We start from the raw sequence: 27914 nt of genomic DNA, 5'->3' as shown, positions 1-27914 counted from the left end.
TAGGCCACAGTGCTATCTACTGCTGTTACAATGTTAGTAATCTATGTGTGAGTGAATAAGTGAGTGAGTGTAAGGGAAAAATTGAGTGGGTGTCAGTAAAAGAGTGCGTTACTTATTAAGCTGATAAATGAACAGTAAGTAGCTTGCCTCTTTGGTAGCACTGCAAACCGTGAGATTGAAGACAATAGGGGTACACAGAAAGACTGACCTTTATGGACTCATATGCACCTGTGAACAGAACAACGGTGGGCAGGCCTTGGCTGACCTGATGAAACGTGCAATGTTATGGCTGACCTTCCCTCATTAAAACCTTGTTATCCACTTGCCACACAAAATCTTCTTTAGCCCCACAACTAATTATGGTACAAAAAGGAAAGTTCTGTGGTGCATTCCTGCTGTGAATCATGCTTTCATTGTGTCTAATTAGCTTGGATAACTATTAGACATAAACAGTAGGAGCGCAGACAGCCATTTGTGGGTTCCCTGTAATAATGTTCCCGCAAAAATATCTCCTAACAAAAAATGTGTTATAAATAAAACATAAACAAACAAAAAATAAGAACACATAAGTCAGTTGGGCCCATAGTAATGGATTTTATTGTTCTGTTGACCATTTGTAAACGTCCTAACCCTGTATTATTAGAAATATCTAATAGTTGATCAGCTTTCGTTTCCGTCTTACATCCGTCAAATAACCTTTTCAATTACAAAAATGGCACTACATGTAATTTACTGTATGTCTTTTATGCAGTTATATAGTTTAGTTAGATACGAATTATTGAGAGTGACCATCCTGCAGGTGACTGGCTTGAAGTCTTACAGGGACAAATTAGCCCTTCAACATTCCAACGTGGCGGCACAAATTACTATAGTGTTGGATAATAGCAGCAAATGATATGTCTATCTCCATGAAATACCATAACTGCTGTAGTACCATATGCATCACATTCTAATTATTATTCATTTTATGATTCTAATTATGATTATTAACATTGTTTCTACTGCAAAACTGCTTTTCTTTTGATTTACCATGTGTCTTCTTCATGTTTCAGCCCACCGTCCTCCTCGTCAGGTTCACCGAGACCAGCAATCAATGATAGTGCTCGACCACCATCAGAGAATACCAGCACCTTTTTCTCACTACAGGGCATAGTCGACATACCTTCAGATTCCATGCAAATCCAAAAAAAGGCCAACGAGGAGTGGAAGGCTCTATCCCTTCCTCAGCAGAAAGCAGGGGAAACAAGCTTATTGTTCTCCAAGTTCCCGACAAAGACACCTGATTTTTGTCCCGCTTATCCAATACGTGGTGGGGAAAACATGTTTGAGTAGGAGAAAGTAAAAAAGATAACCCAACTAAATACACATAGTATATAGAAGTACCAAATATATTCTGACTAAAATGGATGACCAGTACAGAAACAATTCCCAATTCCATCACGGAGGAAAGGACAGAGGCAGAGAGGTAAGAAGACAGACTAGTAATCAAGGGATGGGAGACTACAGCAGTTATCAGGACAACACATATGAGGGCTATGCGCCCAACGATGGCTACTTTCACAGTGGGGATGATCCAAACCAGGAGGAAGATGTCCAGAGTGATGCCACAGAAGGACACGATGAAGAGGATGAAATCTACGAAGGAGAATACCAGGGCATACCACACCCCGATGACCTTCGCTCCAAGCAGAAAACCCCTCGAGTGGCAGATGAGTTCCGAGACCACGCTGAGATAATGGCCGAGCGGAAGGAAGATGAGGAACAGTTGGCACATCAGTACGAGAACATCATTCAAGAGTGTGGACATGGGCGCTTCCAGTGGACTCTCTTCTTTGTCTTAGGACTGGCCCTGATGGCGGATGGTGTGGAAATATTTGTGGTGGGGTTTGTTCTGCCCAGTGCAGAGAAGGATATGTGCTTATCCAGCTCAAACAAAGGAATGCTAGGTATGTAGTTTTTCTCTTTTTGTGAATTATGCCAAATCTAATATCTAATTCTGGTCTCATATTTTAAAAAAATAAGCATTTAAACAGTCTTATACGACGGTATATGTGCATTGTATTTTATAGAATTAAGGAACGATTTGACTGTCATAGGTAGCCTTGATTGAGATGATATGAACATTAACAACCTTGTTAGATGTGTCCAATACTATTTGTTTATTTCTTATTTATAGGGTACCCTTGTGAAGGTATTTGATTCATGCTCCCCCCAATGAAATGAAAGAGGGGGACATGTGATCAAACAGTGGGGGCAACAGGGAGAACAGGTTGATAGGTAATCTAATCAGTCACTTTCCTTGGTAAATTCCAGATCAGGCAAGTTAGAATGGAGGGAGGAAGGAGAGGATTATACAAGGAAAATTACCCAAGGGCTAATGGAAGAGGGATTTGAAAAGTTCCAAGAGCTGGGGTGGAAAGACAACGGGCTTAACTACGTGGCTAGCAGTAGCCGGGTCATGCCGAGTTTGGCGGACCTTGTAATTGGCCATTCACGGGTGTCGGTAATAAGGGACTCCTCATCCCCATTCGGCCCCATTCGGCCCCATACGGCTGAATGGGAATGGGGAAGGTGGTAGCACCAATACCGTTAATAACAGTAACAGTACTACAGTCCTGTCCTGTTTGTGGGTGCCGGTACGGCCACTAGTTCAGACCTGGTGGCTGCAAAGGCACCCGCGAGCAGAACTCGTAGTATGGCAGTATGGTAGCAATGGTGCCAGTAGCACTACCGGCACCATTGTTGCCTTACTGCCATACCTGTAATGAAGCCCAATGGCATGCTTAGGTAGTCAGACATTTGTGTCATTAGACGATGTGGGCAAGAGATGTAGTCCAGCAGAGGTGCAGTGGCAGCCGCAGCCAACGTTCGATCGAGCGCATGTGCAGATCCAAATTCTCATCTTATCAATTAGAGTTAATGGTGGCCCCAGGCACCGGCAACAGGAATGTGTAGTGTGAAGAAAAGTGGGCATCATATATTAGACTGCTTAATCAATTAGGAGGAAGTAATGCAACAGCTAGAAATGTGTTGCAATAGCTGAACGCAAAACCTATTATTTCCAGGATACCGATGGATATCTATATATGTAGAGTCGGGAAAGTTGCCAGTTTAGGAAATTCATAGCATCAGTGTTGTGTAAAAGGAAGCAAAGTTAAAGGCAGACGAAGACGATTCAACTAGTTTCATTTTCCTCGTAGATGTGAAGTAATGTGTAAAGAGTCTGTTTTATTATTTTAATTGTGTTATGGCAACATTGCACACTAGAAAACCATACAACGGTGTCATACAGTGCAATGTTTCTTGATTAGGTGTGACATTTGTTAGTGAAATCATTGCCAACTCTAATAGATATAAAAATACAAACACACTTTATCCATCGACATCGAAATACGAATCAAGCAGGTCTAAGGTTCCACACTCATATCAAGGAGACATTAATCACAATCACAGAACCTGGGGTATTACATATCTGTCGGTGTATAAGGTGCTTTTCATGCACACAGACCCAATTTGTGTCAAAAAGTTTAGATTGACACATTTTGCAGAACATAAATACAACGAGCAGGGTTGGACTGGGCGCCAAAGAAAAAGTGGCCTGCAGTTGCAATGACTATTCATTCCTTTTGTGACAGACTGTTTGAATATTACCCAAGGGGGAGTTTCTTTTTAATAAAATGTGATGCAAATTGTACATTTTAAAGAATATTTATCAGCAACACTGGTCACAACTACTAGCCGCATAGTGAAGTAACTCATCCAACTGGCCGACATTGGTCAACAAAGTGGCCCACTTTGACCAAAAAAACTGGCCCACACCATAATTTTGCGTTTTTGTTTCGGCCCTGGGCCTTTTTCCCTATAGGTCAGTCCGACCCTGACAACGAGGCATAACATCGGGTATTAGATGCCGATCACTGTATAATGTACTTTTTCATGAGCTTAGTGTTATTTCTAGTACTAATAGTTAGTTTGAGACTGACACCAAAATCTTTATTTTGTTCACATATCAGGTATGGCACAGGTAGTTATGACACAAGGTGGTGCACACTGTAAACAAATAGTGCCAATGTAACCTTTCTTTGTGATTGATACTGTCACCGACAAACATCTGTTGCTAAGGCCCTGCTTCATGGAATTATTTGCGCTTCAAACAGGGATTTGTGTGCCATTCTGCCTGCAATCCCTGTTTAACGAATGGGGATTTGAGGAAAGAATCAGGGCGTATGTGTTTCATTATTTTAGAAGATTTGCTAAAACACTGCTATTGTGCACAATTTCCATAGAAATATCTTCTGGAGCAACCAGAAGAGAGCCTGACGAAAGAGAGATCACGCTGGTCAGCCCAGCTCGCATTGTGCCGAGAGAGAGAGATAGAGAGAAAGAGAGGGAGCGAGAGAGTGAATCCAAGACTGCATTCTACTGCTGAAGAGGTCAATGATATCCAAAGTGATGGACTTTATAGCTTCCTGTCCCCACCCACTCTGATCACGTCAGAGCAAGACACACCAGAGGAGGCATGGTGTAAGATCCCAGGAGCCTATGGAGAACTGGAAAATAAAACTCACTAGTAATAGCCAAATGATGGACAATGAGGAAAACAGGGTGAGTCAATTAATTGTCATTGTACAGCCCGGCAGAGTGCCAGAAAGTCAGTTTCAGTTTCAGTTTTGGAATCAGCTGGATAGTGCCCTTGAGATGCTGATCCTATCCGAGATTCTGCCGAGAAATGGCAGAGCGCCACATAGACTGTTGAGTCTTATTCATGTGAAATAGTTTCTGAATAGACCGGGAGATCCCCTGGAGAGAGCTGAGTCAAATTCATCTCTGTATAAGAGCATGCTAACAATAAGAAGAAGTGGTTTAGACTGCTTGACTCACACTTACCCTGAATTCTGAAAGGTCCAAAGAGGCCTGAAACACCAATAAGACTTTGCGAGTCTGTCACTATCAGGCATCTCGTCCTGGGTGGATAGCTCAGCGGTAATGTGCTTGCCTTGGAAGCAAGATGACAAGGAACAACACAGGTTCTATCCCTGGATCCGTGCTTCGAAACCTCTGGATATTTAGCGCGTTATAAATAACCTATCATATCGAAACCATTGGGTCTGCTTGAACCTCACACCTACCTTGAATTCTGAAAGGTCCTCAAAGGGCTTAAACACCATGAAGACTTTGCGAGTCTCTCACTATCCTAGATCCTAAGACACCTAAAAAAAAGCCATTGGGTCTGCTGGAGTCTGACTCCTACCATGCATCCGGCAAGGCTGATGAAAACCCAACAGACTAGGAAAGCAATACATTCTAGAAAGGAAAAAAGAAGCTCACGTAAGCCTAGGGGACACATGATCACTATATCTCGTACTTTGGGATCAAAGACTGACGTAAGCGCAAAACACTAGAGCAACTGAGAAAATTCATAGCATCTTGTCAGATTATGTATTTTCATAATAGATACCTTAAAATAAAATGTAATCTCTCATGCATTTATTCGTCAAACCGCCACAGATCCAAATCAGATGCAGGTGCAACTGGACAGCAAATGAATCTTGGGCCCAGACCACAGTGATGTTGCTACAAGATGTTGAAATCCCACTGAGTTTTGAACATTATAGACAAAACACATTATTATCGCCTGAATCACCAGCATATCGCGATCAAATAAGGTTCATATTTCATTTCTGTTCACAATACTTTCACTGGCAGAAATGTGACCTATTCATTGATAGATCTTGAGGATATGTGCATCATCAAACGGCCTCACCAAGACGTAGGATCCTTAGCGTCCATTAAGGTTACCCTTTTCTATTAAGAGAGAACCACATTTTTATTGGAGAGTGCAACCCCTTTGCAGATGCTCACGGTAATTGGTAACAGTTATGTCTCCAGGTCACTGCAGAAGGTAAATGATGGGCTTGTCCATGCAGGATCCTGGAAGATAGAGCCAGATGGGAGGACCGGCCACAGAGAACACCCTTCCTGCATGAGAATCTTCAACCTGGGAAGTGGGCAGAGCTTACAATCATGCATTCTTCTTCATAAATGGGTGATCCCTGTGACTTTATGGTTGCGACTCTTTACAATAAAGTCATTCCAACTAGGTAGTGGCCCAGAGTTAGCAATCTTCAAATAGAGCACCTTCTCGGACATGATAAGCCCCTTCCAGACCATTTAGATTTTGGAAGGTTAGGCATTGGTTGTGTTTGTGTGTATGTCTGTACTGAGTATTATATAGCCCAACACTGGGCATGGATCTGGGATACAGGTGGGGGCGGGGGGAATGGGGAACAAGTAGTATCCTCAGATTGTAAAAGAGTATTTCATGCTGATACAAAAAGTGGTAAGATGGCCACAAGAATCCAATTTAGTATTTTCAAGGCTTTCTTAATATGGATTCCGTAGCCTAAGTCCACCCGCAGAGACGGGATCCAGGCGGAATGTAAGTCACCCTTTGCTCATCATTTTTACTTCTATTTTGTATACAATGGTCCATGAGAGCATTACAAATCCTTTATGTGCCTATTTAAAATATTTTCCTGAAAATGCATGGAAAAATTATCCTTTATCCAACCATGGTTACAGCAGACCTCCTCATACATGAATCCATCTGTTATGAGCAGGGGCATGTCATCCTTAATGTATGATGGAGCGCTGACCCACTACCCTGTATGGAGGAGCTGAGTCAGCCCAGTTTAAAAGCTGAGCACTCTATTAGCTGCAGCAAGCAGCTGAGGACGCACTCCTGGGCTGGCTTTACTGTGTGTGTAGGTAGGGAGACATGGGGTCCCTTTGAGGGCAGTATCGCAGAGCACATGCCCAATTGACGATGCAGGGACAGGGGTGTTTTGGTTAACCAGCTTTGCATGACCCATTGGGGCTGCACGCTGGTGTAGTGCCATGCCAAATGTGTGATGGGGTGTCCCTGCACCTCTGTGCACATTCAGATGGCATGGGTGTGATATGGTAGGGCTCCAGATACACAGCACATGTCGGGAACCAGGAACCTCCTCCTGCTTCCATGTTCCTATTTGTGTGATGTTTGTGAGCTGGGGGGCCATTGTGGCGTGACTGCATGTGGAGACTGAGGAGACAGGTAAAAAGGTAAAAAGGATCTATGTATGATATGATATTTATAACACGCTTAATACACAGAGGTTTCTAAGCACGGGGCCGGGGATCAAACCTGTGGTGCTCCGTGTCGTCTTGCTTTCAAGGCGAGCACGTTGGCCCTGAGCTATCCTCCCGAGACCTGTATGTACTTGTATGTATGTTTATATTTATTTATATGTATGTGTGCATGCAAGTGCAGTAATTGTGCATGTTTACTGTATGGGTGAGTGTTATGGAGAATTCTCATATTATGGCTAATTTCCCTCACCTAGTGAGTCCCCGAGCAGCTTTGCCGGATTTCTGGAATTATGTTTTTCACTTGGTAACAGGGTGCCTATTTTTCGCACTCTTACCTGTGTTTTTGCCATGTGTATTTCATCTGCTTTTGTGATTGTGGACTCTGGAGTACACCACTTTAGTAGTCCCCTTCTTTTGTCTGTTACAAAGCACCTTCAGTGCAGTGACGCAGGGTTGTCTTTTAGACTTCTCACCAACTCCATTTCTGAGGCTGACTACTGTCCCCCAGAAAAGGGTAAAGTTGCCATTAACTTTACTTAGGGCCTCATTACGACCCTGGCGGTAAGGGGTTTACGCCAGCGTTAGCTGCGCCGACCCCTTACCGCCAATTACGAGGTCCCTTAGCGCCATGGCGCTTTTAACACCTGCTTTTAGCAGGTGTTAAAATCCATGGCGCTAAGGGACCATGGAGTTAATTACGCCACCGTAATTTACGGTGGCGTAATTAACGCCTTCCCCACTCCCATTATGCCCTATGGGGCAAAAATGGGAATGGGGAAGGGTAAATGGGGATTGGGGACTTACCGCCCCGCTAAGGTCGGAATGGGGCGGTAAGTCCGCCAACCACCATGGCGTAAACGTAGTTTACGCCATGGTGGTAAAGTCACGGCCCAGGCGGTAACTTACCGCCTGGGTCGTAATGAGGCCCTTAGTCATTTAACCACAGATCCAGTACACCCCATCTTACATGGAGTACTGGAAAGGGTTAATCCTTAGCCGTTTGTATCTGTACCTCCAAGAGCATTGTTTCACTCTTTTAACATTTAGACTTGGCTGGTGGCAGTTGTATCTACCCTAACTTTTCTACCGCGATTATACTATATAAACGTGGTATTGTTTTAGGCTATTATATTAGCCTCAAACTTAAACCTGCTTGACCAAATACTTTTTCTTTTGGCTCTGGTCAGATTTATTCGCCATTTCTTTTTGTTAAAGTCATTCTTGTGTTTTACTTTGTGGGGCAAACCATGTTTGCCTCCTTTGTTCACTGTCTTTTGGCGTGCCTCTGCCAAGAAACCCTCCTCTAGGCGCCTGGGTGTCTAGGTGGGCTGACTGTGAGGGAGGGGTGTAGTCACCCTCTACACAGGGTATCCTAGGAAACCCAAGTCACACTTTGCCATGATTGCGTGAGGTGGTTGTCCGGGCTGGACAACCCCCCTGCTGGGTGATTGACAGCCAGGTTGTGTGAATGCAGGATTTTCACATAAAAGGCGGGTCTCTTGGGCTAGAAGTCAGAGTCGCAACTGGAACTACAAGGAACCAAAGAGAAGCAGAGAAGAAGATGGCTGCTGCAACTACCCCGTCCCGGTGAATCCCTGCTGCAATCCTGAGCTATCTACCCTTCGACAACCAGAGAAGATCCATTCCGGATTCTTCTTCCCTTGAGCCTGGTGGGGATAACCAGCTCATCTTCCACAGCCAGAGGATACTCTTCTTGGTTGAAATTGCTGCACACAGCTGTAGTGGTCCAGATAGCCATCTGAAGAACCTCTCCTGTTTTTAAGGGGCGCCCCTTTTATTCACCATCGCTGCTGCCGGCCTCATCCCTGTGTGCTACAGACCCCTCCAGATGTCCTCCGTCGCTCCGAAGCTCCAGGAACTGTGGGTCTGCAGGAAACTACCAGGAACAACTGCCGTGGCACCAGCTTATTCATTGAATAAGGTACTGTGTTCTACTTGAAGAATTAGGGTGAACCCCTTTTTTTCGCCTCGAAGGCTTGCCCTTGTCTTCCCTCCTTCTTATGACTTTTGCTTCTTCTGTTGACAATATCTAAGTTGGCAATGTTGAATCTTGAACTGTCCGACTGTATGGTCCTCAACAACAGGAACCCGGTTCCACTTGACACTGGCTGCGGCCTATTGACTCTTGAATTCCTGTCAACTAGTGTTCTCTGATTCTGTCTGCCTTGAAAAAAGTATTGCCTATGATTTTTGCCCCCAACTCTCTCTGGTTAACTCAGGTGCTAAGTGTTTTTTGGCCCCGGTAACATTTCTTGCTGCGGATATGAGTTTCTTTAGTAAGACCAAACTGTCATTACTGTCAAAAAGTGATCACAAGTGTATTCCCGGTAACATCTTTTGTTTCACAACACCAGTCTGTTAAAACATAGGGTACTTACCTTGAGTTGGAGTGTACCAAAGTGAATTTGTTGTAGTGTATTTTACTTGTGATTTTGAATTAATAGAAGTGTTGTGTTTATAACAAATGGTTTAAAAATAAATGTACTTATATTTTTACCTGAAATCTTGAGTCAGTGTTTGCTTGAGTCACAGTAATTGTGGTCCCTTTGTGTAATCTCTGCTACTGTTCATATACTCTTGAGATAAGCCTGGCTGCTCCGCTACTGCTACCACTTTAACACAGTAGTACAGGCTTGTACCAAAGGTAAAATTTGTATTGCCACCTGTAGTCTTAATTGTGTGTAGTGGTCCCTAAGGGCACTGCACAGGATGCTGCCTAACAGTGAGTAGATTAAATGAGGTAGCAGTATGTATGTAGTTTCTGTGTGCTTATGAATATGAGAGAGTCGTGCAGGTGTGAATGCGAGAGTGTATGTTGCATGTGTGAATAAAATAGCCGATATGAATGTTTCTGCATGTGTGCATGCCAAGGTGTGAGACGTTGATGGGGCAGCTTGATTGGTTCAGCGACAGCCAGTATGAACATGCTTTCTTAAAGTGGCATCCATGTTTACTGGCATTATGGGCAAAGCAAGCATGATGAGTGTTCTTATGTGGGCATATTGGCCCACATTAACACAGCGAGCATGGCAATTTTTTCTTGCAGTGGCATTGGTATTATTACTGGCATTATGAGCAAAGGCATACTCATGGACCATCTGACATGTGTTTTTACAGTGTGATGGCAATTTTGACTGCCATTATGGGCAAAGCTAACATGATGTGTGTCCTTACACGGGCTAATGGCCTTGTCAGGAGACTGGCTGGAAAGCACAGGGCAAAGGCGTTACCTCGGAGTATGCACTGTAGATTAGGGGAGATTCCTGAGGCAACGCTAGCATGTAACAGAAACAGGATACATACCAAGCTGATCTGATGTGAAAGAGGTATTCACAGGAACTACAGGGGCAGGAGCTGGCTGTAAGCAAAGAGACACAGAGAAAGTACAGGCAAGCAAGTATACTGGGCAATACGGATTGATTAAAATGAAGGGTGTACTGGAATATGATAAGGGATCTCCAGGATTTAGGGAAAGGCCTTGGGATTGTTACCAGCAGATTACTCTTAACAACTGTCAAACAGCAGCGTCATGAGTTAGGCATGCCGAAGGGACTGTTGTACTCAGTGTAAGGGTAAAACTGCAGACCATATACTGAGGCAGGTAAGACTCCAATGGACTAGAGGAAGGCAACAGAAGTCTTTCCCTTATCTGATCTGAATGGAGACCAACCCACGGGTCACGCTGTAAACGGATACAGAGCAAGGCACAACAGTGGACCAAGATGTAATACAGGTGGAAAGCATCCTTGAAAGACATAACCCGCTGCAGGACAGATAGAGAATCAAAGCAAAAAGCAGGGACTGGCAAATCAGGACACACAAAGCAATAGGCTCAAACAAGACAGGTCGCAGCCAACTCAAAGAATTGGAGGGGCTCAGGAAACTCCGTACACTTTAGAGCAGCTACTTAAACTATGGACTGAAGTCTACCAATTAGGCAAGCAAGAAACCAACAGGAAAGCTTAATCTTGATGTTGCTGCTAACACAGCAAATACATGACATAACAGGAGCAAATGACAGTAAAGCAAGAGACTTTTTGATTGCAGAGAGACAGAGAGAAAACAGCATAGGCAGAAACAGGATGTGTCTGTGAAGCAGAAATGCTTATAGAAAACAGGGTGTTTGCAGAACATCAGAAAGGCAGCAAAGATATTGGTATATAACTGGATGTCCTTAACAGCAAAACAGGACAGGAGTTGTAACACAGTAGCTACAGCGGGCAGGGCTCAGAAGTCAAAAGCAGGATGTAAAGCCAAGGTTCAAAAACAGGAAGACTGTAACAGCAGACTGGAAAGGCCACTGCAAAGCAGTTACAACAATCAGGATTCAGAAGTCAAAAGCAGGATTTCAATGAAAGGTTCAGAAACCGGTCACAGAAGCATAAAAGCATGAACTACCAATGGAAACAATTGACAGGGCAACTGTTCCTGTTTAAAGTGAGTTTATGAAAGTCCCCCAAGCCCACAGCCCAACAAGGTGGAATTGATTGCAATCTCAGGCATCTGTGTTCAATCAAGCCCAGGCTTGGCATCAGCAGCCTGCAGCAGTGCATTGTATTTAAGGTCTCAGCAGGCTAGCCTGCAATAGCTTGGAATGGAACAGGTGAATGCAACCAGGGCCTCCAACTCTTCATAGCTTGCTGCAAACAAAAGTACATAGTATGCCTCCTGCATCCCCCTGTCTCTTGGACCGAATACAAATACCAGAATGCATCTGCTGGTTTAACTCAAAACCCGGAATGGAACATGAAATTAGATTGGTCCAAAACTGCAGCGGTAAAACAATTAAATGAATGCAGAGGTAGTTTGTAGGTTTTAACTTAGCAATTATGCTGTAAACAGAGTGAGCAAGCCGCTCACACAATGTTGCAAGAACGCCGCAGATATGCAGGGATTTCAGCAGAGATGGCGTTAGTGGTCACAATTCTGATTAGAGACCAACAATACGTTTTCTGATTTACCAGGCTCGCCAAAAGTCCTGCGCACAATAGAAGACTTTGAGGCTCCCCTGAAGCTCTCACGTTGGATTAGGTCCGTGGCAACCCGATGAAAAGGGTTGTGTTTTGATTTAATTCTCTTCAGCCGGTCGAAGGAGTCTCAAAGCTAGAATGGGCAGGCCACACTGGCTCTTTCGGTGAGTGCTGTTTCAGGAAATTGCAAGTTAAGCATGCGCATCAAATATTATGTCACCAATTCTCGGCATCTGCTAACTTCTCCCAAGAGGCTGCAACCTGGGTGGCCTCATTTCTTGAAGGTAGATCCATGAGAGTCTTCTCAGAAACAGCCAGTGCCCCTTCAGCTCTCATTGCTTGTGGTGTCCCACAAGGATCTTGTGTCCCCCCCCACCACCCTCTACAATTGTTTCACCAAACCCCTCTTCAACATCCTGGACTCCATGGGCATATCATACACCAAGTATGCCGATGACACCCAAATTATCCTCCCCCTGACGGGCAACTATGACAATGACTCCCTCACCCTCAATAAAATCTACCTGAAAATCCAGGCTTGTATGAACATGAACCACCTTTGCCTAAATGATGACAAGTCAGAGCTCTTGTTGGTAGGCTCCCTAGCAGTACTGAAGAAGCTCAATAAACCATATACTTACTTCAATATCGAGAAAATACAGATCCCCATCTCAACCTCAGTGAAAACACTTGGGGCCTTATTCACAGAGCGTTTTCCATTGGGATTGCGCCATTATAAAATATTTCTGTGAATCAGGCGCTTGGTGTTCATCTGGACTCTACCCTCTCCCTCACAAGACAAGTGAATTCTATTGCATCCTCTGCGGACTACATGACTAAATTGATCAACGTTGCCAGATATGTCTTATCTCTTACCAGCTGCCTCACCATAGCTCGAGCGGTCTTCGGGGCAAGGCTCGACTACTGCTAAGCCCTCTTCTCTGGCACCTCCAAACAGAACATGACCAAATTGCAGACAATACAAAACAATGCACTACACTGGGCCCTCAACATTCCAAAATAAGACCACATATCACTAGCAAGAAAGAAGGCCCACTGGCTCCCCATTGGATAAAGGATTACTTAACAAATTCTGTCCATCACACACAGCTGCCTACCCAACTCTGCCCCTGAATAACTTTTACACAAAGTTGTGAGAGCATATTCTGCCAGACCAGTAACGGGCATCCCTCGCGAACAGCCTTGTTCAACTGACATACAAACGAGCTAGGGCAGGTGGATCAAGTCTCCCGAGAGTGGCAGCTACACACTGGAACTCCCTCCCGCCCCCCCCCCCTAAGCGCAGAGGAATCCTATTGGGCCTTCTGAAATCCTTGAAAACCTGGTTATTTGCCTAACGTCCTGATTTGACTCAAGCACAGAACTTGTGACATGAATGTAACCTGTATCTTGTGAATAGGAGCAATCATGTAACTCAGTGTTCCTAAAGGTGAATAAATGTATAAAGTTAAGCGCAGGAAATGTATCACCTTTATCTTCCCTCACTGTGTGTCACTGGTTGGAACAGCGCCCTGATGCCTAAGGGTTTAGGTGCTTTACAAATGCAATAATAAATAAATCAATACATAGTTAATCCGCTTTGTGGCACACCATTTGTACCTAATTTCATCAGTTAAATACTTGGTGTTTTTTGTGCGAGTATCACTCTAAGGACAATAGGAGTGCCTGAAGTGCCCCCCCCAGGCCCCTGTGAGATCCACGCATGTTTTCCCGAGGGGTGAACCCTGCCTCAGGCCTTCAGACTCAAGGTTTGAGTCACTCTTTCCGGTTGGGAGACCGAAGAATTGAGAGGAAAGGTTGACCAACCAATCAGTGATCTTGAGCCATTTAAAAAAATATTTGAGGGCAAGACAATCTCACCAGTTGTTAGTTTTACAGTAGTTTTGGTGAGTTCAGTAGAGTTATGCAGGAGTATGTTACTTATTTGTGGTGTTTGTGGTGTTTGTGATTTCCTATTTCTACCTCTTTTGTCTGTTTTCAATTGCTTGTGGTATTATTGTAGTACTACCTTTTATTTGTTATGGTGTAATCTATAATCTTCACGTTTCGCCAATACACCTTTGTACAATAAAATTAAAAAAGCTCTACTTGAACTTCTTTTTCCCTTTGTGTCACCCTAAGCGTTTTTGAAAAAGCAGAAAAAGTGTTCTAAAACTTCTCCTTTACTGTGTGAAACCTCTGTGTGAAGACGAGCAATCTTCCTTCCCTGGGAATGTAAGTCACCTTCCCCACTGCTTCTGTGTTCTGAGAACCCTCCCCCAATGTGGGAGTCGTGTATGTTTTCATTTGTTTGCCTCTCTTCTTGTGTTCTGTATTTTGTACATTGACACCATAGGCCACATAGACTACTCCTCATCCCCCATGTCTGATGTCAAGGTAGCCAGCCAAGAGGTGGCAACATAGGTTGAGACAGAGTGTAATGAAGGGAGGTGTAAACGAGTGACCCTTTGCAGGGGGCTATCACAGGGCAGTAAGACCTTGGGGCAGAGTTGGTGGTTGAAGGAGCGGTTGAGGTGTTCACTTGGAAGCTGATGGCTGCCAATGAGGGGGAAGTTGTTGAAGCTGCATGGTCACTCTGTGGACATTAGTCCCGGTTATGAGAGCCTTACCCAGATTCTTTAGCTCATGATCTTTCTCAGAGAAGAAATATCCAACATTTCAGTCTTTGTCCTGCCCTGGTGCAGTCCAGCATCGAAATACCAGGCAATTCTCCTCTGAACAAGAGTACAAACAGCAACCCCAGACAGGTGTTTCAGTCCGGTTGGACCTCATCAGTAGGGTGGAACTGTGCCTCTCTAAGAATAGTGAGCAAGGGGTCCACGTCTGAATTCCCCTAGTAACTTAAGGTGAGACCCAAAGTTACTGGAAATATGCAAAAAAAAACAAGGGGATACCGGGAAGTCCCTCTGCCGGACAAGTAGTTGAAGCTGCATGGTCACTCTGTGACTTCCTGCAGAATGTGAGTATGTACATTCCCCTTGGACATGGCACAGAAGAACTGGTACTCCAACAGCAGCATGGAAAAGTAGCAACAGAGGAGCAGAGGGGCAATGGTAGAGCAGAGAGCAGGAGGTGGCTGTGCTGCAGAAGATCAGTGAGAATCAGGTAGAGGAGCATATATAGTCTCCCAGCATATGGCTCAGGGAGAGGAGATTGGGGCCATTGCACTACTTCCTGGAATTGTGGAGGGAGCAAGGCTGGCTTAGGCTTTCTTTGAAAGCATTGAGACGGCTCAGAAATCATCCCCACGTATGCCATCACTGTGCATCTGATCATGGGTGTGGGGCTACTTCAGCTTGCTGGACAGGGAGGTGGTAGGCAGTGCTATTTGCAACCACTGCTAGAATACAGTTCAGCAGTGTAACCCACAAGGAGCATCTTGGGCACCTCACTGATGATCAAGCACTGTCATATGTTGGACATATGTTGGACACGGTTCAGTGTGATGAACACACATCATGTACCAAAGACTCTTAGACTCTAGCATCCACTCTAGTGATGACAGTTGCAACAAGGGAGTGTTGGATGGCAATCCAGTTAGTTGCTGGTCACATTTTAGCAAGCAACCCTCAACCCCCAACTCAGGGATAGCCCAAATGTCTTCCCAACCCCTTTTGTGTGGCCAGACACAGCTTGACCTAGAGGCACCACCAGCGGGGCCGCTTTACCAGCATGAGCCGGCTTCCCTCCTATTGGTGGTGGTAGATATGTAATCAGAAAGGGTTATGAAATCAGACTGTTGATCTGGAATATACGCAGATTCACAAATGGGAAGAAGGCGTGCTTGATCTCAAACTATGCATGTGGTGCCATTTGGTCATGAGAGGAGAGGAGCTGTGATGACAAATGCAGACACATTCTGCCTGCGTTGCCTGTTGTCTGATAGTTGGAGGGAGCTCGATCCCATGGCAGTGTTGGCTGCTATGGGAAATCTCATAGTCCAGCACCATCATAACATCATATAGGTGAGTGGGCAAGAGGGGGGGGTAAACTGGTACACACAGAAGACTGGATGAGTACAAAAAAATGCATGAGTGGCTCATTTGATTGGAAGACGCAAATAAATTCAGCAGGAGCTTTCAGTTTGTGAGTGCAGTACGAAGTTGTAGACAGTCACTCTGCTAATTGGCAGAGCAAATAATTTGCCCTAAAACATTGTACTAAAATTACAACAATGTTTACTGTACTGTCCTAAGTGGTTTTACACTGTGCATCAAATATCCTAAACACCATATTATCCTGGGAAGTCTTAATACAAGGCCCACCATTAAGAATGCCTTTGGCATTCATAGCCTACCAACAGAATATCAAAATAAACTAACTGGGTGTGCCAAAAAACCTGTCACCAATCATTTCACTACCACCTTGAACCCCCTACTCATTCCCAACGAAAATATAGCTATAAAAAATACAACAAATAAGAAAGAGGAATGAGTATTTATCTCCACTGATAAATAACACGTGACCACAATCAATTCCATCCAAAGCTGTACACCAGAAGCTCTAGTGAGTAAATATGCTGTTGCTGAGCAGCACTTCATCACTCATATTAACACCCAGTGATCCTCACAGAAGAATCCCTATGTCCTTCATGAATGAACAGACTGCCAAGCTTCTGTTCTAAAAATGTCCAACAAAACAATCCTATTGGATGTGAACATATGGCTTGAGTCAGAAACAGAAAAGCAAGCCCAGCAATTAAATGCAAGAACCATCTAAATTTCATGAATTGGAGGAATGTTTTGACCTAGAGAGATGAACCCGACCTCAATATTGTCTTTTCTACCAACATACACCAAACAGAACCCAAACAAATATCTATCCTGTGGTCAGACTACAAAGTAATACTCTTCCAGTAGCCTTATCTAAATATGTAGCGTATATGTTAAAGACCAGATGATGAAGCCGTCAAACTTATGAAGTGTAAACATACAGAACTCCCATGAAACCTTCAATGCTACCAACTTCTAAATAGATACATCGGTTAATCCAGACCTTGAAATAGTGCTCAATTTAGTAATGAGTTGTTCACTTGATATGTTAGCATCTCTAAAAGTAAATAATTAAACCCCTTAATAAAAGAATTTAACATATTTTGATGAAAACTTAATACCCATAAAAGAATAACAAGCAATCCAGAGAGAAAAGGGAGAACATCCCAATCAGATATGGTATACAAACTAGAGGCTACCATACTATGATTGAAAGGAAAGAAATAATTTGTTCAAAGTCAAGTAACAACAGTATTTAACAGCTCTGATGTGTCTTGAGAGAACTTAGAACATACCCTCAGCCAGGGGGAGCCTTTACACCCTCCTAAAAGCGTTCTGAAAATATGGCTAATGCCATCTTGGTCAAAAGTAATAGAAATCCACACCATATTAAGAATAATAATCAATCCAATAGCCAGTCAGTATCCCACACTCAGACAGCACCTGATTTGCCAAAGCAGTTTATATAATGCTCCCAGGGCAGACCGCAAAGCTGGTAAAGTCAGTGAAAGCTCAGAGCTTCAAACATATCCATGGCCTGCAGCCTCAATAAAACGGCATTTCCATGCTATCCATACCAATGACTAATGCTTTCCCTCTTTCTTCAAACATGCCTCAATCTCCCTTTTGCTTAAGAAACCTAATGCTGATCTAAGTATTCTTGAAAAGTGGCATCCAAGTTCCAATATTCCCTTCCTGCCTAAGGTACCCGAGAAACTCATCCTTACACAACTAAGTGAGTAAGGTGAAAAATGTCATCTCTTTGATGACAACCAGACGCACAGAAACAATCCTCAACTTTATGAGAGGACATTCTCAGATGTGTAGTTGATAACAGGACAGCTATTCTAACATTCCAGGACCTAGCAGATTATGCTACTGTGAGATATACATTCTTGTTGAATAGAATTCAAACAATATTTTCATCAAATTCTTCTTAAACCACCAACGACCTGAGTAGCATTGTATGACTTGAAACATATTCATACCACCCTACGAATAGGGGGACCTCAAAGATCTAACCTAGCACCCTGGCAATTACATGCTGCCACTTACCAAGCGTATTAACTAGTTTATCCCAGCGTCCCAACTCTATTCTTATATAATTTAACTAGCATGCAATCTCGCATTGACAGAATAGGCTTGGTCCAACATCATTAAAGGCCTCCCGGCAGCTGGCAGTGCAGGAATGGATGGCCATTAACAACCTAGTTCTGAACTCTAATAAAACTAAAATCACATACTTCAATTCTCAAGTGACAACCAGCCTTAAGTTTACATTTCCAGACTCACTTTGAACTAGCCCTACCCAATGTAAGAAGGTTAGAAAACCAGAAATCACTTTGGAAGATGCCATGTCTCCCCCTTCCAGATTGAAGGGGAAGTTAGTAAAGCACGCTATATTCTGATTATGGTATGCCCTTACCTTGAAATGGCACATAAAATAGACTTTGCAAGAGCCATGTTGGTATGCAAACTAGTCTATAGTGGAACAGTACCTATACCGGTCTTAACAAATTACATACTCACCAGTTACAATAAGTCCTAAACAGAGCAGCTAGAATACCCTGCATCGCAAATGACTGTGTTTCATCAATTGAGGTGGTCTCCAGGGATTAGGGTGGATCTATGTTGAATTGTGCATCCAAGCCAAAGTCTTGGCCCTGACTGTCCATCGTCCAAAAAATACTGACCCTAAATAGGTTTCTGTGTTCTGCTCTACCTTTCCCAACTACCCTTTTTTTCAAGAAGGATAACGTCACCCCAATGACAATATGTGAACCAACCTCAAATGGCCTGCATCTGACCTGTTACAGCTGACTATCAATTAACTAGCAAATAAGATCTAGTGTGCAAGCCTACTACATCCTCTGGCTGAGCTGCATGCCCTCAACCTAGCAATTTTCTGTGTTCAAAGACTTTGCTAGTTTATCTGATCTGGTTTACTTGCTGTTGTTTTACCATGCACATTACAATTCATTGTTAACCTCAATCATTTTTCCCCCTTGTCCTCATGTTCCCCTACGCCGTAAATAAAACATCAATAAAATTAAAATTTCACCTGTCTAAATGTAAATGTTTTAATCTTTTAATTGAGACAAATATATTGAGGCAGAACCTGCAGTTTGTGATTGCAGCACGCTGGCTTAGAGAGTGGCTCGACTTAATTCTTAAAATCAAATACCTTTTTCTAGCAGATACAACATTTTACTCAAATGGGAACAGTTATCATACTGCCCAAGGTTGCTTTACACTGTATGCTACCATGTACACAATATTACCTGGGCTCTGCTGATGAAGAATACAGGAAAATGGGACAAAGTGACCAGTGATGGTCAGGAATTTTGTGCCTTAAGCACTGGTCAACCTATTCACTGTCTGATGCACTTTCTAATTCTCATTGCTACCAGAGCATGGTTGTAGACTGATGGTACTGAAGTGGGTGTAATAAAGAGTCGACCGACAGGGATCAACAAGGCCAAGAAGCCAAGTGAAGCAATTTCATTTGTCAGCAACAGAACCTCAGGAAATCTCCCACATCTACAAAATTCATATGTGCCTAAATATGTATTGGCATACATCCCCACCTACAAAATGCATGTGTGCTCAAAATTTACTTTGCGTTCTCCCCACCAACATAATTCATGTGTGCCTAAAACTGCCTTGGGGTACCCCTGAATTACACAACTGGTGTGCGACTTAGACAAACTTTGCATTCTCTATGCTTACAAAATTCAAATGTCCCTAGGACTCTGTTGCGGCACTTAACCGCCTACAAATTATACATGTGCCTAAGACTGCTTTGGCATACTTCCTACCTACAAAATGTGCATGTGTATAAGAACACCTTTGCGTATTTCACAGTGTACCTCTGTGACTAAGACTGCTTTGGCATACTTCCTACCAACAAAATTGTGCATGTGTATAAGAACACCTTTGCGTATTTCACAGTGTACCTCTGTGACTAAGACTGCTTTGGCATACTTCCTACCAACAAAACGTGCATGTGTATAAGAACACCTTTGCGTATTATACAGTGTACCTCTGTGACTAAGACTGCTTTGGCATACTTCCTACCAACAAAACGTGCATGTGTATAAGAACACCTTTGCGTATTTCACAGTGTACCTCTGTGACTAAGACTGCTTTGGCATACTTCCTACCAACAAAACGTGCATGTGTATAAGAACACCTTTGCGTATTTCACAGTGTACCTCTGTGACTAAGACTGCTTTGGCATACTTCCTACCAACAAAACGTGCATGTGTATAAGAACACCTTTGCGTATTTCACAGTGTACCTCTGTGACTAAGACTGCTTTGGCATACTTCCTACCAACAAAACGTGCATGTGTATAAGAACACCTTTGCGTATTTCACAGTGTACCTCTGTGAATAAGACTGCTTTGGCATACTTCCTACCTACAAAATGTGCATGTGTATAAGAACACCTTTGCGTATTTCACAGTGTACCTCTGTGACTAAGACTGCTTTGGCATACTTCCTACCAACAAAACGTGCATGTGTATAAGAACACCTTTCCGTATTTCACAGTGTACCGCTGTGACTAAGACTGCTTTGGCATACTTCCTACCTACAAAACGTGCATGTGTATAAGAACACCTTTGCGTATTTCACAGTGTACCGCTGTGACTAAGACTGCTTTGGCATACTTCCTACCTACAAAATGTGCATGTGTATAAGAACACCTTTGCGTATTTCACAGTGTACCTCTGTGACTAAGACTGCTTTGGCATACTTCCTACCTACAAAATGTGCATGTGTATAAGAACACCTTTGCGTATTTCACAGTGTACCTCTGTGACTAAGACTGCTTTGGCATACTTCCTACCAACAAAACGTGCATGTGTATAAGAACACCTTTCCGTATTTCACAGTGTACCGCTGTGACTAAGACTGCTTTGGCATACTTCCTACCTACAAAATGTGCATGTGTATAAGAACACCTTTGCGTATTTCACAGTGTACCGCTGTGACTAAGACTGCTTTGGCATACTTTCTACCAACAAAACGTGCATGTGTATCAGAACACCTTTGCATATTTCACAGTGTACCTCTGTGACTAAGACTGCTTTGGCACACTCCTCCACCTACAAAATTCATGAGTGTTTATGACTGCCTTCCAACTCCCTGTTTACAAAATTCAAGTGTGCCTTAGACCGTGTTAGGGTGTTCCCCTGCCTAGAAAATTCACACTCCCTAAGACTGCGTTGGCATACTTCCCCCTCTCAAAATTCATGTGTGCCTTAACCTGCTTTGGGGCACTCCTCTGTCTACAAAATTCATATGTGCCTAACATTGCTTTGACGTTCTCCCCATCTACTCAATTCTCTGGAATATTCCCCAGCCTACAAAATGTATATATACATGACAAGTCTTTGCCATTTGGTGTAAGTCACAGCCCACCAAAATGTGGTTGCGCCTATACTGCTTTGGCCTTCTCCCACGCCTACAACATTTGCCTGTGCCCAGCACTAATTTGGCACTCTCCCAATTTACAAAATTCATGTAGGGATCCTGTACTTTGGTCTTCTCCTGGTTTGGCTAGCTCCATCTGCAAATCATGTGCCTCCAAACCCCCTGATAATTCTACTCGTAATTCACTAACTTTACTTGGTCCCTATGATCGATATATTTGTAATATAATCTGCTGTTAATCTTGGACTCTACCCTAGCTAAACAAATTCCCTTTCCGTAACATTCCAGAGATCAACTATATTGCTCTGCCTTTACAACTGCAAACTACTGAGTGTCGTGAGTGTTTACTTGCCTGCCTTTGTATGAATGCAAGGTGGTACTTGATAGAACGCCATTGCTTGAGGCTCATGAAAAACCCAGAAACTTTGAACTGGTTGAGCCACTTGAAATCCGAGGAGTCGAGTTTTGCACAAACCTTCTTGCTCAGACCTAGATAGTTACACAACCACACAATTCTGACACTGGATCCCTGACAAACCAAGGCATGTGCAGTTTGCATAAGTACCACATATTTCTACTGAACAGAAGTGTTTAGAATTGTCATCTGGCAAGGCTGTAGAAGCCCTGGCTTTTTTATTTTTATGAATTAACAAAATAATGCAGGACATTTTATGCACTCTTTTATAAGTTACATGCCAAAATCATAGTGTTCACATATGCCCTGCTGCATCAGAAGCCTGATCTGCTGCCCCTGCTCTCCAGTGGCACATAGCAAGTTCAGAGGTCATAGATGCCCATCTGACAGCTACAGTGTTAACAAGGTCTCTGCAGCGCAGGAGCAGCTTTTAAGACATGCACCCTGGTACTAAAGCCCTATAATGATGAGTTACTATTCTGTTGGCAAATCCATCTTTAAATATAAGTCATACCTGAGTTATGGGATGATAGATGGTAACTCTCATAATTATTACAGCCACAGCAGTTTGATATCACACATGTCAGCCATGTGAGCCGAGCTCAGCTGTGGGAGCATTATGTGTATTCTTCCCAGACAAGGCTCTCCCTGCTACTGCTAGTTAGACTGAAGCTTGCCTCTCTTTGTTCCTTTGTGAGGGAATGTAACTCCCTCCCCATAGAGACAGTCATTCCACAGGAAGGTGACCTGGGAACAGGAATCAAAGTGCACTTCCATTCAAGGCTTGGACTCACACCAAGGTGCTGCATATCTAAAGGCCTTTGATTATATTGAGAAGGAGAGGAAGCAGGGTTAGTCTAGACAGGTGGAGCTCTTTACCGCTGGACGAAGGTTCTACCATTTTGTTTCTTGCTACCTTTCTTTCCTGTCCCCTCCACTTCCTGTAGCACGAAGCACTTTGGGCGTAATATCAGAAGGCAAAGTACACTTGTTAAAGGGACAGGGATCAATCCCCTGAAGCAGGCTATCTTTAGTCCAATCACCTGTGAGCTTTTTTCTTTAAAAGATGAAGTCTACCACCTCTTCTCAGATTCTCTTTGGAAAAAACACCCAAGAAGATCTTCGTTCAACCTCTTTTGGGAAAGTTGACTCTCCAGAGTCCTCCACCAGTGAAGTGAATACTAAGTGTCTAAGGCAGAGGCAAGCTCTGCACCTTACCCATTGCCAGGGAACATTGCGGGTGAACCTTCTGCTGGAACAAGACCTGCACCTCTGCCAGTCACACTGCTTCCCAGCACATCATCATGGTGAAGGACCCCTGACAGTGCGCACCTGCCTCCCTTGCTGGGACCCCGGGAACAAGGACTGGACTTGGGCCTGAGACCCCAGAGGGGGACTCACAGCAACCTGAGAGTCAAGGCAGCCAAGCACCTTGTGTTTTATCACATTGAATGGTAAAACTATCATTGAACTAATTTATCTCCTTCAGAGTTGCCTTTGGTCTGCGTTAAGCTCTTTGAACTTAGATTCACATTTGATCCGATTTGCCACTGCACTGCGTTAGCACTGCACTGCGCTGAACTACAGGCTCGTTGTTGCATCTACCACCTTCTAACTGCTGCTCACCCCGCCAACTTCTTTGCTGCTGATTGTAATTACCAGTCAAACTGGCCCTGGTCGAGCCTCAAGCCCCAAACATTGGATGCCGGATTGATCCGCTCGAACCAGCCTGCGCATCGAGTAGCCAGCATCTTCGATGTCTACTTGACCATTGAACCAATCTAGGAGGCCCTCATGATCTGTAGTTCCTGGAACGCTTCATTTAACTGATCGCATAGACTACCGCATCCAGTCTCCAACCTCTTGAAACTAACCATTGAACGAACCCTGGTGGCCCTTACCATCTGCTCCTCTTCAAGCGCCTTTGAACTGCAACAAGCTCATGATTCGAGCCTGCTTTCCGCCGCTCCCCATCTAGGACACAGGGACTGCCGGACCCAAACACTCTCGAAAAATACAAACAGCACTGAACAGCCTGCCTTACCATAGTCGAATTGCAAAGATGGCATTATTGGCCCATAACTGCCTCGCTGGTTCATGTTTGGCCCTAAAGACTATTTACGTCACTTGGGCACCTTTTCCCTATATACTTTTTTAAAAAAACATGTGGTCATTGAAATTGCCTGACACAACTGTATTCTTATCCAGATTCCTGTATTCTCTCTTTTATGGAATATTCTCTGTTTTTTCTACAGGGGATAGGGCTTGTTCAGTATTTTCTATTTATTTTTCTTGCAGATGGTGTGTTTAATTAAAGTATACATATTATTCAAGATGTTTGATTGGACGTTCCCTTTATTTTGAACTGTGATACTTTGCTGTTTAGGTTTACAACTGGATTACATTGATGCCCCTCTTAAGAGTATAGCCTTTCCTCTGCCCAAGTTACCACAAAAGGCGAAGGATGTACATCTCTTGACTGGGTCTGTTTTACCTTTATGATTGGGATGACTGTTGATTTATAGAAGTGTGAAGGCTGAGTAGGTGGTTTACGCAGCACAGAAGTCATTTTGTCATAACAATCAATCAATCAACATAACTTTATTCGGCTGATTGCCATCAAAGTATACATAACAATCACAAATATACAGTACAAATTATTTCCACCAGTGAGAAACAGTCAAGAAAGGAGACAGTGTTGGAAATAGGTTCTCAGAGGGCCTGAGTCCTACAGCAACCCAGCAACCCTCAGCTAGTCATACAGGTTTGGGCAGAACCCTGTTGTTCTTGAGTCTGGTTATGAAAGAACCAATTAGACCTTCTACCCCACAGGGGGATAGCATTTCCACCTGTCAACACTGATCCTGGAATCCCAAGACCCCTGGGGTAAAAAGACAGTTCAATTACACTATTAATGTGCGGGGGCGGGTCTTGTAGGCTTTCTATAAGTCCTGGGCACAGAGTTTTAATTCGACAGAGCCCTCTTCCCCCCGTTTAGACATTCTGACGCAGTTAAGAATATGGTCTATGGTCAAAAAAGAGCACCCCTTGTGGTTCTCATCTAGTGTAGGGTTTTGTTCATGAGTGCTGTTTGGGAACTCTTTGCATTGATTTGGTCCTATTGTCCAATGGTCTACCATACTTGGCAGGGAAAGGGTAAACTCTTAAGGGTGCCAACCTACCTGGGGCCTCTGGGTGCAGGGGCCACTTTTGAACTAGAATGGATTCTGGAAGCTTGGCAAATGGCCCCTCATTCGTATTTGCTTTCTGGAGTTAAGCTCTGAGTTTGGCTCTATGTCCACAGGCAGGGATAAGTAGGCACCCTTATCAGAGTGCGGGGGGTGAAGGGGGAAGTTACAGACACAATCAACTCCAATACGTAAATTACCCCCTGCTTCATACTGGTTACATGTTGGGTCCCCTGCAGGAGTACTGCTGGCCGCCACCGCTGCAGTGAGAGACAGCAACAAGTTCTTGATCTGGGAGAGCTCAGCCAGGACTAAGTTACAGTTGCAACAACAGATACAAGGGGTCATCCCACCATCCTCCTTCCTCTCCTGTGCAGCAATGTCCATTGGGTTGGGTGATGGAATACCAGCAGACCCAGGCATACTAGTCAGGGGGAGGGAGGCGCAGGGCTGGGGGTCAGATTTAGAGTCAGCTGCAAGTGCTCCCTCACTCCCAATGGCCCTGGGGCGGTCGGGGGCAGACGGGAGGCCTTCCATAGACCTTCGTAATGGCTGTGCAGTTTGAGTGGGAGGGCAGACGGGGGTTACACAAGCAGCATTCACCACAGCAACAGGGGTAATTGGCTGGGGCTCAGGAACGGCAGCAGGCAAGTTCGGTACAGGAATGGAAAGGTCCCCTGCCCCGTGGCTGCCAAGGAATTGGGAGATTTCTTTGATCAACAGGTGAGCATACCCGAAAGCTGTGGGTGCTATGAGCTCATGAGCGGCTTCTTGTGCGCCATGAGCAGTTGAGGGGTGTGGGAGCAGGGGTTTCCCCAGCTTCTTGAGCAGGATGGTCCAGCATAATGGCCCCCAGGGAATATTTCCAAAATAGACCAGAAATGACATCGGGGGGTGGAGGGGTTATCTCCTTTTCTCCTGAGTTACCGCCTTTGCGGGCAGCAGCAGCTTCCGTACAGCGTACAGCGGTTCGGTTCAGACTCCAGACTCCAGTCTCCAAGCTCCCACTGTTGGGTGTCAACAGAGTGGGCAGGCAATGTGCATGGGATTCAGCGCTCCCCCCCTGCATGCCGCAAACATCCAGGTGGGAGCAAACACCCACGCCCTTTCACCCCCGCGTGCTTTCACCCTAGCGGGGAGTAGCTGCAGCAATATCCAAGAGGGGGCGGGGCTTGAGGGACAGACAGCAAGAGCAAACTCAAGGCTCTAGGGCTCCCAATTTGCGGAAAAACACCTGCACCTTATCACCTCGTGGGCTTCCACCCTAGCGGGAGTAACTGCAGCAATATCCAGGAGGGTGTGTGGCTTGAGGGGCAGACAGCAAGAGCAGATTCAAGGCTCCAGGGCTCCTAATTCCCGGCAAAACACCCACACCCGCACCCTTTCAACCCGCGGGCTTCCACCCTAGCGGGGAGTAGCTGTAGCAATATCCAGGAGCGGGCGTGGCTTGAGGGACAGACAGCAAGAGCAGACTCAAGGCTCCAGGGCTCCCAATTTGCGGCAAAACACCCGAGCCCTTTCACCCCTGCGGGCTTTCACCCTAGCAGAGAGTAGCTGCAGCAATATCTAGGAGGGGGCGGGGCTTGAGGGGCAGACAGCAAGAGCAGACTCCAGGATCCAGGGATCCTAATTCGTAACAATATTTTAGGAGCATGTTGTATGATATGATATGATATGTAATTATAACGCGCCTATACACGTGTGTTTCAAAGCGTGACAAGACAAGACAAGGTAGGAAAGACAGAGGGAGGAAACGACAAACGATCTTACTAGGCCTTGAGTCATTCAAATCGTGCAAGTGCAGGCGGGGGGGGTGCAATCAGGGCAGCAATTGCTCTGGGTAAGTGCAGCCAGTGCAGCGTGGCTCTGGGTAAGTGCAGGGAGGCAGGGTACTGTAGAGGTTAAAGTTGCAGTCCCTGAGTGCGCTGTAGGAACAGAGGTAGTGCAGTGGAGACTGATCAAGGGCAGCCAGGCAGCCAGTCAGTGCAGACAGGTAGGTCAGCGGGGGAGGGAGAGAGAGAAAGCAGAGAAGAAAAGGAATGTCTTGAGCTGCTTCTGGAACTTCAGGTAGTCCAGTTCAAGTTTGAGTGGAGCAGGGACAACATTCCAGAGGGAGGCACTCGCAGAGGAGGGAGATCTACCCCTCCACTCTCTGCCTGGAGAAGCATCTCACTGTTAGAATGTTTGAGGTAGCTGAGCGAAGAGCTCGGGAAGGAAGGTATTTTGAAAGAGACAGTTGGATGTAATGCGGTCCCCGGGGCTAGAAAGCCTTGTGGACGATGCAGAGGGTCTTGAACTTGATCCTTGCAGCCAACTGGAGCCAGTGTAGAGATTTCAGGGATGGAGAGATACGGTTCCTGGCCTTAAGGCCGAAGATAAATCTTGCAGTCCTGTTCTGTATTAGTTTAAGAGGGCAGAGAGTAGAGGAAGGCAGATTGAGAAAGAGGCTTTTGCAGTAGTCCAACCTAGAGAGAACCAGGGCCCAGGAACAGCGAGCTTCTGGGTGAATGTGTGAAAATTAAGAATACCTCTGAGAGGGTAAAACTGTTAGTGAGCCTTCTTGGCAAGGTCTGTGATGTGAGGTGAGAAGAAGAGAGTGGAGTTGAAAATGACACCAAGGTTTTTGCCTCACAGGAAGGTGAAGGAAGAGGGACCAAAGAGGGCGGACAGAGGGAGAGAGGGAAAGAGTAAGCAGTGGTCCCAATGAGAAAGATCTCCATCTTACTGGCAGTAGATCAGAG

At 44.7% G+C, this 27914-nt stretch overlaps 1 protein-coding gene across 1 annotated transcript in view; it reads left to right on the top strand.

Moving 5' to 3' along the window:
* SV2B (synaptic vesicle glycoprotein 2B) overlaps positions 1-27914 on the top strand; it is a 535790-nt gene that overhangs the window by 266616 nt on the left and 241260 nt on the right. Inside the window, exon 3 of the mRNA XM_069625079.1 lies at positions 1053-1946. Within this exon, the coding sequence (XP_069481180.1) occupies positions 1403-1946 (544 nt within the window). The 5' untranslated portion in view covers positions 1053-1402. The remainder of the gene's footprint in view (positions 1-1052; positions 1947-27914) is intronic.

Source organism: Ambystoma mexicanum, chromosome 11 (assembly GCF_040938575.1).
Source record: "Ambystoma mexicanum isolate Mex_15411 chromosome 11, UKY_AmexF1_1, whole genome shotgun sequence".
In the NCBI taxonomy this organism is placed as follows: domain Eukaryota; kingdom Metazoa; phylum Chordata; class Amphibia; order Caudata; family Ambystomatidae; genus Ambystoma; species Ambystoma mexicanum.
Note: the sequence above shows the minus strand (reverse complement) of the source record. Positions and strands in the feature narration are given on the sequence as shown.